This window comes from Impatiens glandulifera, chromosome 4 (assembly GCF_907164915.1).
Source record: "Impatiens glandulifera chromosome 4, dImpGla2.1, whole genome shotgun sequence".
NCBI classification, from domain to species: Eukaryota; Viridiplantae; Streptophyta; class Magnoliopsida; order Ericales; family Balsaminaceae; genus Impatiens; species Impatiens glandulifera.
In genome coordinates, this window is record NC_061865.1 from 59,199,150 (window position 1) to 59,213,097 (window position 13,948).

Here is a 13,948-nt window from a genome sequence, read left to right on the forward strand (position 1 = left end):
GATCAATCATTTTCAACTTACCTATCTTTTTTTAATTCTTCACTTATGTTTAATGTAATTTTTTTTTTTCAGATTAAGTTATTTAAATAATTTATTGAGTTATTTATATAATCTTATAAGATTTTGAAAAACTGAATTATTTGTTGTAAAAAACATGAAAATATATAAATAAAAAAATATTTTTATTAAAGAAAATAATATTTTTAACTTAATTTTTACAATTTTTCTTTAGTCAAAACCAAATATATTTGATAAAAAGTTATATCAATTTTTTTCTTCTAAAAATAATACTTTTTCATATTCTTCTCACCTACCATTTTCTTAATCTAATTTAATCACATTTTTATATTAAATATAAATAAAATTATTTTCATTTTTTATAAATAATTTTTAAAAGTGATTATAATGATAATAAAAATATTAATTTTCAAATAATCTCTTTATAATCACATAATTATTCAAATAATCCAATCCCTAACAAAAAAATTTTATGAACCCTCTAATAACATAAATTTATTAGATTAATTTTATTTAAAACGTCTTAAATTAAATTAAAATATAATAAATATACTTAATTTTTTTTATATTATATTTAATGGAAAGTCTATGCTTTGATATTGTCTTATACCCAGAAGTCTCTGCTTTCTAAATGTCTGCTGACATAACACTCATATTGGCATTAACCTGTCTGATATCATATTCTCTCTAAACATAGATAAAACCAGAGAGAGAGTCTGAGGTTTCATGGCAAATTTTTGATCGTGGGTCTTGAAATTCCGATCAATAATGGACATAGAGATATTCATATCTGGGATTATGTTAATTCTTGGTATTTGTATTCTTGTTATAATACACGCCTGGGTATCTAACCGGAATTCAAATTCCACCGGAGAAGATGAAGAAGATGAAGAAGCTAATCTTAATAATCACAATAGCATCAATTCAAGTCGACGACCAAGCATGGCTATAGACGACATCGACAAGCTTCCCACATTTGAATACAAGATGGAATTAGACAAAACCAATGGATTGATCATGGATTGTGCTGTTTGTTTGGAGAATTTCAAGTTACTTGATTTGTGTAGATTGTTACCTGATTGTAAACACAGCTTTCATGTCCTTTGCATTGACTTATGGCTTGCAAAGACTGCTGCTTGTCCCATTTGTAGAACTGATGTCCGGTTGGGAAAGACCGGGGGTGAAGGGAGCGGCGCCGGCGCCGGAGGCGATCTAACTGAAGTTGGAGATGGGTTGGTCTGAAAAACAGATGTAATCTGAAAAAGTCAATCAATATTATATATATATGTACAGAAGCAGGTAAGATTGATTTGATTAATATTGGTAGAGAAAAGTTGTAATTTTTACATTAATACAAATATTTTGTTCAATTTTCAGTTTTGGCTCATTTGAATGTGTTCTTCTTTTTAAATGCAAACCAAACCTTCACCAATTTGGAAATCAGTTAAACATCATACTCTGAATTTCAAAACAGTGAAACATTTGATTTTTCAGTTTAGAAATCAGGGGTTTTGTGTCTTTAATGATTTCAAATGCATCAGAATAGTTTTTACTTGAAAACCCTTTTAAGACAAACTCATATTTTCAGTTCATTTGAGAGAGAACCATCAAATTGGACTTATTAGGTTTTGTTCAGTTAGACCTAAGTTTGGTTAAATTTATCCCTAAGGTAGCCGGTAGCTTAGCGGTAAAAGTCGGTTTAAGATACCAAAATGTCACGGATTCGATTTTATCTGAAAACGCTTTGAGTTTTAAAAAGATTGTCATATAGCTGTAGGGGTGTTAAGGTTAGTTCTCATCTAATTAAAAAAAAAAAATTGAATAAATTTGAGCTCATTTCATGAAAAAGAAAGTGAATTTCAATCATCATATTTGATTCTATCTAACATCATTCAAACCTAATTTCAACTAACTAATGAAAACATTCAAGCATAACAGGAATTTCATCAACAATCCTATGCTTATGCAATTCTAATTGAACTAACCTTTTACAAAAGAAAACTATATTAGGCTAACTTATTTTTTAATTGAACATTAATTTTTCACCTGAACTTTACCAGCATTCATAAATAGTCCCCTGATTCTTTTGATATCCAAATTAAACTCTAAACTTTTAATTTCATTTTTATTGGCTGAATTGTCAAATTGAGACTACTTATGGGATAATTGAAATTTCAGACATCTTCTTTCAAATTGTGAAATTTGAGGATCTTTATTGTTAAAATTATAAATAAATAAAAAGATAATGTCACTATTTTGACTATCGAATTTCGGCGAACGTAGGATTTTGATTACTGAACTTCAGAAAATCGGTAGTTAAAACTCAAAACCATTAATTCGCTGAATTCGGTATTCAAATTATTGACCTGAGTATTTTATTTATTTATAAATGTTAAATAAATAATAAGTTAATTGCGTTTGAAATTTTAATGCAAAACATTATTTTATATTTTATTTTTTCTCTAATCAAACAGGATAAATTTATTTTTCAAAAAATAACGCATTTTTAGAGTTTAGTTGTTATTTATTTATATGATATTTTTAATAATTAATTCAATATTTAACAATATGAATAACAAATTAACTAATATTGTCAATACTATATAACGAAGGTTAAAATAACAAATTGAATTGACTATTTTAAACTTAGAAATGGGTAAAATAATAATATTAATTCAAACGTTCAAGCATTACAACTTAAAAAAAGAAAAAGAAGAACAAATAATCATAAAATAAAAAATACCCAAGAATCAAAATTTCAAAAGAAAGATAAGACAAGAACACCAAAATTCAAAAATAAAAAGAACACCAAAATTTTGTGACCGAATTGGAAGAGGACCCCCACCCATTATAGCTTGAAATTGAAACCTGTGGCCTTAGCACTAGCATTGCTCCCATTTGAACTACTTTCACCACCATTGTTTAAGCTAGTAGTCGCACCCAAATGCAACGATTTGGAAGCCTCATACATCTTTTGATCCACAATGTTCTTCACATTCGTCAAAGATCCTTTGAAAAGTTCGAGTTGTTGATAATTCATCTCTTCAATTGATCTCTGCCACCAATTTTGTTCTCTCCCTGCTTTCAAGGCTTGAGCCACCACTTCTCCACGTTGCTTCTCAATCTTCAGCAACTCTTGAACCTCCATGATTCGAGCATTCAGTTCGCTGATATGAGACACCGGTTGAGCCACTTTCAGTTGTGTGACTTGTGTTTCATTGGAAAGCTTCGTTGAAGATGAGGAGTCATGAATATTTAAGAACCTATTAGCTATCTCATCCACATTGGGGTGACCAAAAGAGAACACCTTCTCAGCCGGAGAGAAGACAATGAGCAACATCTCAGCCCCACAGAGTGTGGTAAGTTCACTTGATTTCTTGAATAACCCGATTCTTCTCTTGGAGAAGGTTACTTGAAGGTTGCTCTCGTTCTGCATTTTGGCCATGGTAATCTTTTGACGCCCTTTACTAGTCCTCTTCGTCATGGCTAGTGAAAGATTCAACACTCGTTAGTGATAGAATAAGCAAAGGGGAGATTAGAGAGTTTGTGTAATGTATAGATTGGAGAGGGTCTATTTATATATCTTAAGTATTGATGTTTGACGCGCCCATTTCGTGTGATTTGTGTGACAAACTTGATCTAGGTAATTTTTTATTTTTTTTACTAAATTCATGATTAGATTTTTTACTATATATTACACCATTCTTTTTAATATTGCCTATTTTTATTAAGCGTTACGAAATTATATTTATATATTTAGATATAAACAACACTATTATTTTGCAGATTTGTTTTATTTACAACATTATAATATTTGAAATGTTTTTTTTTTAAATAGAACAATTTTACTAAATTGTAATTTCAAAATATCTTAAAATTATAAAAAAAATATTCTTATAAAAACAATAAAATACATAAAGTAAACAACAACAAAAATATCTTCACGATTGCCTTGGAAAGAAAATTGTTAAATTTGTTGTTGAATAATCAAAAATCAAAACAAATTTTTGTGATTGTGGCTCAAGGGAAAAAAAATGCCTCTATTTTGATCAAAATAGTTAAATGTGTTTTTATTGTTTTTCCCTTCATTTGTTCAGCTTTTCATTATTATTTGATCGTGTTGATTGACTTCAATCTTATTTCTGATCACCCCGTCTCGAGAAGAGTGATCTCATTCTCGAGGTTTCCTTTCTTTTTTATCATATGTTCTTTCAAATAAATTTAGCGTTGTTAAGTGTGAACTCCTCGCAATAAGTAATGAGCTTGATTTTACAATTTGAGCTAAATTATAAATAATTCACTCTTTATTATTTATTTGATCATGTTTATAATAATAAATGTAATTATATGTATTGTTAATGTTAAATGTTTATAATATATTCAACCAAATTTAATTATTTAGTTAATGTTAATCAATTTAAAATAATAGTTATATATGTTGTTTAGATTTTAGAATTTATTATACTATACATCAATCACAAATTTTAAAAAGCTCTTAGACAATCAATTTAGTTTTCCATTGCAAAGTCTTTTGTAGATAAAAGAAATAATTAATTTGTCATCTAATTATAACTTTTTGTCATAATTTTTACTAATATCATGATTTGTCATTTTAGTAAGATGGTAATTTTCATACACATTATGATTGACCATTTGCCAATAAAACAATTGCTTATAAAAGTTTACTTTATCAATTTAAATATACAATTCTCTAATAAAATAACTATAATAGTGTTAATCGGTCACACTATTGTTTATTTGAATTTTCACATTAGTATAAATAATTAGTGAATCTGATATGATTAATATCTCGAATAAAAATTACTTAAGATATATATTCATTACAAAATTATAAATTTAATTATAAAGATTGAGCATTCTATTAATAATATGTATGAATGCAAATTTGACATAATTATACATGAAAGATCATGTTTTGAATCTCAAAAGTAAGAATTTGAGAAAATGATATTTATAGAGTTATTTGAAATATTAGAAAACTTTTAATATTTGAGTTATTATTTTATAAAGATATTGATATAGAGTGAAAGTTATTATGAAATTTTTTATTATTTATTTTTAAAACTTTATTCATAAAATAATTTAGTAGGTTTTATTTGAAAAATTAAAATAAAATTGGTATATATATATTGCAACACAACACAACACACTGCCCTAGTAAAAAAATAATTAAACAAGTATGGTACATTTGCTATATATATATATATATATATATATATAAATAATAATTTTGTTTTTTGAATTTATAAAAAAATAAAAATCCTTTGTTTGGGCCTAAAAATAAATATTATTAAAGGTTAGTGAATTTAAAAAAAAAAATTAAGCTGCCTGAGCCCTAGCCCATAAATTTCCTGGGCTTATCCCATAATGAGCCCTGAACACATGACAATTTGTACATCAATTAATCTTATTTATTTATTTATGTATAAATATATAAATATAGTTATATATTAATTTTAATATTATATATAATTTTTTTAATTAGTATTCATTAATATATTATCAAACAAATAAAAATTATTATTATATTCTGTAATTTTATTTTGATTTACATCAATAAATATAACTTTATCAAAATTTATTTTTAAAAGCAAATGCATATTAAATAAACTATATAATGTAATTACTCTAAGCTTATAAAAAATGGCTCTCAATTTATTTGAACTAGCTTCAATAATAAGAACAAGGTTTTCAGCAAATTTCCAATAAAAGTTTCTGAAATTCAGTATTGATTCATTTTGCCACTTTTAATCTAAACATCAACACTAAATTAGCAAATCAACTTGAGATAATACTTTAAAAACTTGATCAATATCTAAAGAACTCAATCAATACCAATTCAAATTTCAGTTCAATTATTTACAAAATAATTTCAAGAACACGATCAAAAATCAAAATATTGTTCAAACCTAAATTCAACGCAATCAAAATTCCGGATTTTTCGATTTTTCCAATTTCCAAATTAAACAAGGAACTTTCAATTTCAATTACATTTTAAATTTTAAATTTTATTTTGTCAAAGTAATATTTATAGTTTGATACTAATTTTATTTAATTATTTTTAATAATGAATTAAATATACTTATAATATATATTTTTAAAAGTATTTATCTAGTTAAGATTTTTTAAAAAATATTAAATTATTAAGAGCACTGTCCACACTAACTTAAATATAGTTCAAACAATATATCTATTAAAATTACTAATTAAAGACTTTAGGCAATACAATCAAAAGCAAAAAATAAATAAATAAATAAAAGCTACCAAGAACCCTAAATTGGCCTACTTCTTGATCCATCGCCTCTTTGTGTCATTTCTCAGCCTCCGACGACTTTTGAACCTCCATGAACCGATCATTCATGTTGGAGAACTGGTGAGCATGGGTCTCATGGGAAAGTCCTGTCGAGGAAGGAGAGCCATGAATACCCAAGAACCGATCAGCCAACTTATTCACGCTTGGGTGACCAAAGGAGAACACTTTCTCCCCGGAGAGAAAACAAGTAGTAACATTTTCTCCATGGAGAGAAAATAAGTAGTAACCTCTCGATCCCACAAAGTGTCGTAAGTTCATTAGATTCATTGAACAATCCGATTCTTCTCTCGAAGAAGGTCACTTTAAGATTGCTCTTGTTTTCCATTTTGGTTATTGTGATTCTTTGATGCCCATTACTTGTTCTCCTCACGAGAGATTCAACACATGAGTTAGAGTATGTAAAGGCCGGGATATAGAGAGTTTGTTGTGCACGTATAGATCGGAGATAGTCTATTTATAGATCTAAGTATAGAACATTGACGACTCTCGTCGAAGATGGTTAAATTCCGTGTCTCGATGGAAAAAAAACATCCAACTTTGATTGATATTTTACTAAATTCATGAACTTGATTTTTTACTATATACTACAAAATATTTACTAACATGTCTATTTTTGTTATAAAATTCGATAAAAATCTATATGTATAATAATATTTTGTATATCTACGTCAAGATTCACGCGCCCTCTAATACAATATGGGAAATAAACTTGAGCAAGCTAATTTTTATTTTGTACTAAATTCATGATTAGATATTTTACTATATATATTACAAAATTCTTTTTAATGTTACCTATTTTTATTAAGCGTTACGAAGTTATATATATTATATACAATAATAAAAAAATTGTAAATTTTTTTCTATTTACAACATTATAATTGTCAAGAGTAGAAATGGGAAAAGAAAAATATTTGTAATAATGTTTTTTTAAATAATAGGACAATTTACTAAACAACATTTTAAATTTATCTTAGAATTATAAAAATCGTAGGTAACAAAATAAAAATTTAAGTTATGACATTAAGTAAACCAGACAGATTCCCGTGCGATACATACGGATAAAAATATAAATAAAATAAATTTAATAAAATAATAATAATAATATATATTCAATGTTTAATTTTTTTAATAAATCACGAATAATATATTAAAATAAAAAATAGAACGCTCTCATTTCACATTTTATTCACTTCGCTAAAATAACTTATCTTCTCACATATTTTTTCCGAATGAACATCCCAACTCGTGACCTTACACTTTCATTTTGATCAATCAAATATTTGATTCATATTTTTTAATATTTAACATCGTGACCTCACACTTTGACCAATAAATATTTGATTCATACTTTTTAAATCACTTTCAATTGATACAGGCCTATTATTCCTCGACAAATCATATTCCAATCACACTTGGTTAAAGTATTGTACTTGTTTTTGTTAGATTGCACTTTCATTTTGATCAATCAAATATTTGATTCATATTTTTTAATATTTAACATCGTGACCTCACACTTTGACCAATAAATATTTGATTCATACTTTTTAAACCACTTTCAATTGATACCGGCCTATTATCCCTCGGCAAACCATATCCCAATCACACTTGGTTAAAGTGTTGTACTTGTTTTGTTAGATTGCAAGTTCGAATCATACATATAACATTTTTAATTTTATTTTTAATCGTTTTAAGTTTATGGACGAGTCAACCCACAATTCGATTCAAGTATCTATTTAGTCTCACATATATCCAAATTAACCATTGTTCTCGACCCGACAATCTGAACACTTAAAAAATAAGCATTATTATATGTAGATAGATAACAACAACAAAATATCTTCACGAAGAAAGGAAAATTGTTGATCGTTATTGGCTGAGCCAAGATCAAACCGAATCGCTGCGGGTTGTGACTCATGGCCAAAGTTGCCTCCCTTATAATCATGTTGACCATGTATGTCACTACTTAATCTGAGATTTAACACTTTTTTATTTTATTTTTCACTTGATTGGTTCAATTTTTCATTATTATATCGGATTGACCAAGTTCAATTTTATTCATGATTAATCCCATTTTGCGAGAGTCTTTCCTCGTGGGGTTGATCCATTTCATATGTTTGTTCAAATAAGTGTGGTCTCGTCACAATAGGTATAGTGGACTTGATTTTTCATTTTGAGCTAGATTATAAATCATTCACTAGTTATTATAATAATAAATTAGTTAAATTTAGTTATATATTGTTAATGTTATATGTCTATAATATATTTAACAAAGTTTAAATATTTAGTTAATGTTAATCAATTTAAAATATATAATAGTTATATATGTTTTTAAAGTTATAATTTATTTTATAATTATACATCAATTACAAATTTTAAAAAGATCTTAGACAATCAATCTAGTTTTCAGTTGCAAAGTCTTTTGTAGATAAACAATAATCAATATATATGTTTTTCACGGTTTTGCATGGTTCATGGTGTAATAAAACATATTTACATAAATATATATATATATATATATATATATATATATATATATATATATATATATATATATATATATATATATATATATATATATATATATATATATGTGTGTTTTTTTTTACAGGATTTTTATAATGATTTGTCATTTGTAGTTAGATGCTAATTTTCATACACATAATTAGAATATAAAGAAATTTGTATGAGATGATAAATAAAATTACACACCCTCATTTATTTGATTTTTATATGAGTATAAATTTATAGTGGTCAGTATTCGAATTTAGGTCAAAAGTTTACTTCAAATATATAGTCATCATACAATTATAAATATTTAGATGATGTATCACAATAGTATATATATATATATATATATATATATATATATATATATATATGTGAGTCTGAATTTAATTAGAGTTGTATGTGAGGCTATTTTCAAATATGAAAGAATTTGAGAGAATGATATATGGAGAGAGAGTTATTTGGAAGAAAAAAATGAGTTATTGTTTATTTATAATTTAAGACAAATATGTTGATATAGAGTGAAATGTTATTATAAATATATATATAAATATATATATATAATATATATATATATATTTCAAAATTATAATATTTTATTTATGAGTAATATATATAATTAAGATCCCTTTACATCTAACTAAATTTAAAATATTTCTCTATAAATTATTTTATTTTAAATTTCTCCTTTTACATTTTTTTTTGTTTGAAAGGGCTGTTTATACATTTATGTTTTGTTTGAATTAACATTCTAAATATTAAAAATTATTTCAATTATTATAAAATCGTTAATTTATGTTAAAATATGCACAAATTTCTCTTATACGTATTATATATATTTTTTTTAAGTCTTATTACGGGTAAGTTTTTATCTTTATCTTGAGATTGTTTTTGTAACTTTATTTTTAAACAATGACATATCTCCTATGTTCTATTTTTAAACAACTATGTTGTTACCTCTTTTATATTTAAATATTTATATTTAAATATGGCGTGTTTGTGTTGTGCTCAAAAATCATCTTTAACAACAAATAATATTTATAATGAATGAGAGAAAGATATATAATAGTCATATAATTAAAATGTAATCAATATGATAGAGATTACGAAATATAAATTATAATATTGTAATATAATATATTTGAATCGACGACGAGACAAAATTTATACCAAAATTACGATTATTTTTTTAATGAGAATATATATAATTTAATTTGAAGACAAAATAAGTTTATTAGTTAAAATAAATTCTAATACAATTTTAAAGAAACATATCCTAGTTAAAATGTATTTATTTTGTCAAAAGAAATATTTTGTAGTTAATTTTATTAAATTTATTTTTAATAGTTAATTAAAAATATTTATCTGGTTAAGATTTTACAAAATTAAAAATTAACAAGTTAAAGAGCATTATACACGCTAACTATCAGGGGTGAACAAACACGCCGATCTGATCCGGTATTTCGGATCGGATATCCGACATTATTTTTTTCAAAAATTGCGATCCGTATCCGACCACTATTCGATTTGAAAATACCGGATCAGATCGGCTAGTCGGATACCCGCTGATCCGATTTTTTTCATGTGCTATAAAATTGAAATTTTTAATTAAGGATCTCAGAATTCAACTCATAAGTGCAATCAGGGTCGGCCCTGGGGCAAGCCCAACAAACTCTCGGGCTAGAGCAGCCCATTATCCAGGGCAGCCCATTTATTAAAATAAAGAAAAAGTTTTAGTATTTTTTAAACATAAATAGATATAGCTTAGTGGTTTAGAATGTAAACAAAATATTTATAGTTGGTCATTAATTCTAACCTCACCAAAACCTTTTTTTATATCATTTTTTTAACCGTCAAAATTGACGTTTTTTTAGGCTATGGCAGTCCAAAACTCGGGGCTGAGTGCAATACATATCAAAAATATAATTCAAATGCCAAAATGAAATCAATATTTTTTTTAAAAGAAAAAGACATTAGTCCACCGAAGTGATCCAACATTTTTGTGGCAACAGTTCTAGCCTCCAAGCCTCCATTGTGGCAATGACTAATGACGATTTGAGAAATTCAAAAACAAATCTGAAAAATGGGAAAAGACACATGGAAGAAATAGATCTTTGATTTTTGTTTGGGTTTGGGTTTGTAAGGAGGAGAAACGAGAATAAAAAGAAAAGGAAGAGATAGATTTATTTAATAATATTTTTGTTTGAATTTGTTGTTTATTTAATAAATTTTAAAAATCATTGGATCTGCTTCGGGTATTTGAATTTTTTTTGGCCCGATCCGGAAATCCGATAAAAATATCGAATCGAATATTTTCGAATCGGATAGATCGAATCAACAAATCGGATTTTTTAGCCATCCCTACTAACTATCTCTAACTTAGATATAGATAAAACAATATATCTATTAAAATTATTCATTAAAGAGTTTAGGCAATACAATCAAAAGCAAAAAAAAACAAAAAAAAAAATATAAAATAAAAGCTACCAAGAACCCTAAATTGGCAACCAATATAGAATGATGGTATCTAACAAAGCAACATCAATAATACCCATCACAAAACTAATGGCTCGGCCTAATAACATGATGAGGTCCCATTGGGTATGAACCATCAAAATTAGGTGGGCCGACTGGAAGAGCACGAACCATGAACTTGTTGATCGAAATTGGAAACCTTAGCCATCTTTTCAGCCGCAATTGCCTTCACATTCTCTAGGGATCTTTTGACAAGTTCAAGTTGTGCATAGTTCATCTCCTCGATGGATCTCTCCCACCATCTTTGTTCACGTCCAGCTTGCATGACTTGATCCATCGCCTTTTTGCGTCGTTTTCTCAGCCTTCAACAACTCTTGAACCTCGATGAACCGAGCATTCATTTCATTAATGTTGGACAATGATTCAATCCCCAACAAACGTTGGGTCTCATGGGAATGTCCCATGGACGAAGAGGAGCCACGAATCCCCATGAATCGATCAGCCAACTCATCCACACTCGGGTGACCGAATGAGAACACCTTCTCCGCCGGTGAGAAGACGATCACCAACATCTCCGCCCCACAAAGTGTCGTAAGTTCATTGGATTTATTGAACAATCCGGTTCTTCTTTTGGAGAAGGTCACCTCAAGGTTGCTCTTGTTTTCCATTTTGGTCATGGAGGTTTTTTTTCGCCCTTTACTTGTCCTCATTAGAGATTCTAAAGATGAGATGAAGTATATGAGATGAAGTATGCAAAGGGGAGACAAAGAGTTTGTTTTGTAGATATAGATGGGAGAGAGTCTATTTATAGATTAAGAATAGAACATTGACGCACTCTCCTAGAGTCAAAGATTGTCAAATTCCGGCTTATGGAAATAACATAAATTTTTGCCAACTTTGATTGATTTTTTACTAAATCCATTAACTATATTTTTACTATATACTACAAAAATCACGCCTATTTTGGTTATAAATCTGATGAAAATCTATCTATATATAATAATAATATTACGTAGATTTTGTGTATCTATAATCTTACGATGCCACGTCAAATATTGAACGATAAAAATAATAGGGTAATGTTGTAATAATATTATAAAAGAATTGTACAATTTCATTAAATCAAATTTTGAAAAGATGTCAAAATGATAAAGAAACATTTTTTAAAATATAGTTCAAAATTGTCTTGCTAGAAATATTATGGACAGTTAGACATAATCAAAACAAATTGTAGCTCGCTTTGTCTAACTAAAAAAATGTATTATTTATCAAAAAAAAAATTGTATTTACCTATTTTAAAAAATAGTAACATAAATATATTAGTTGTTTATTGGGTAGTAAGATATATAAATATACTCTGCCTTATATTCAAATTTTCAAAATGTATTTAAAAAAACATATATTATTATCAAACTCCTAGACTTTATTTGTTGTTATGTCTCTTGTGACTAGTTTAATTCTGGTTATTTAAATAATCAAAATTAAAAAACATTATATATTTTTTTATATCATATAATTTATTAATCAAAATACTAAAATATTATTTATTTTTATTTTTTATTTTATCACTGCATATTAATAAATTTTAAATTATTTTATAAAATATTAATCACCGTTAATCATACTTTTTTAAATAACCTATTTCTCAATAACCTCGATTCTAACAAGATCATGAGTTTGCTCATCTCTCAAGTTGAGCTACTCATTATTTCTGTATTTTTTCTCAGATCTTTAATTCGTGATTTCTTAAATAGACTGAGTTTAGTCTCATTCATGTTCATACCCCACTTCATGAAGAATAGTCTTGCATTCTCGATGTCTAATTATTTTCTCATGTGACAATGTATTTTATATTTTTCTTTATTAAAAGCCGAGGAAAGTATGATAGGTGCGACCTTGCAATCACTCACAAGAACGGACAATATTTGAAGGCCAATAAAATAGTACTGATAAACAAATTGGTGAATTTTATTAAAAAAAATTGAAGAAAATTAGGGAATATATGTCACATTTTTACCGTAACAAAAGTTGTGACTCTTGCACCAAAGTTGCCTCATTGATTGTGTATTCATGTTTACTAGTATGCCTATGCTTTATTTTTCACTTTATTGTTTCAATTTTTCATTATTATATCGCGTTCATAGAGTTCGATTTTGTTTCGTCTCTAGAAGGTGTTCATAGACTTAATTTTACAATTTGAGCTAGATTTATAATATTCACTAGTTCTTATTTATTGATAATGTTTATAATAATAAATAAAAGTTATATCTTGTTAACGTTAGATGTCTATAATATATTTAACAAAAATTTAATTATTTAGTTAATGTTACATCAATTTAAAATAAGAGTTGATATATGTTTTTTAAGTTATAATTTTATTTATTATTATACATCAAGTACAAATGGTAAAAACATCTTAATAGTCAATCTAGTTTTCACAATTGAAGTTTGATCTTTTTTTGACATGTTGAAGTTGTTGATCCACCAGTCTGTGTATCCCGTCCAGCTTGTAAGCCTTGATCCACAAGCCACGTTATTGGTTTTTCCGCCTAAAGTGAACTCTTGAACCTCCATGGAATCGAAACATTCAGATCCTTGATGGTTAGCAACCAGTGA

At 26.8% G+C, this 13,948-nt stretch overlaps 3 protein-coding genes across 3 annotated transcripts; 1 reads left to right on the forward strand and 2 right to left on the reverse strand.

Annotated features, from left to right (window-relative positions):
- Positions 1-773: 773 nt before the first annotated feature.
- On the forward strand, positions 774-1,260 carry LOC124935565 (RING-H2 finger protein ATL39-like). Its single transcript, XM_047475992.1, has one exon. The coding sequence runs from the start codon at positions 787-789 to the stop codon at positions 1,258-1,260; it is 474 nt and encodes a 157-aa protein (XP_047331948.1). The 5' UTR covers positions 774-786.
- Positions 1,261-2,866: 1,606 nt separating this feature from the next.
- Positions 2,867-3,549, reverse strand: LOC124935566 (agamous-like MADS-box protein AGL62). The gene has a single exon (XM_047475993.1). It carries the CDS (start codon positions 3,500-3,502, stop codon positions 2,867-2,869), a length of 636 nt encoding a protein of 211 aa, XP_047331949.1. The 5' UTR covers positions 3,503-3,549.
- An 8,091-nt stretch (positions 3,550-11,640) lies between these two features.
- LOC124935567 (agamous-like MADS-box protein AGL62) lies at positions 11,641-12,000 on the reverse strand. The gene has a single exon (XM_047475994.1). The coding sequence runs from the start codon at positions 11,998-12,000 to the stop codon at positions 11,641-11,643; it is 360 nt and encodes a 119-aa protein (XP_047331950.1).
- Between the last annotated feature and the right edge of the window lie 1,948 nt (positions 12,001-13,948).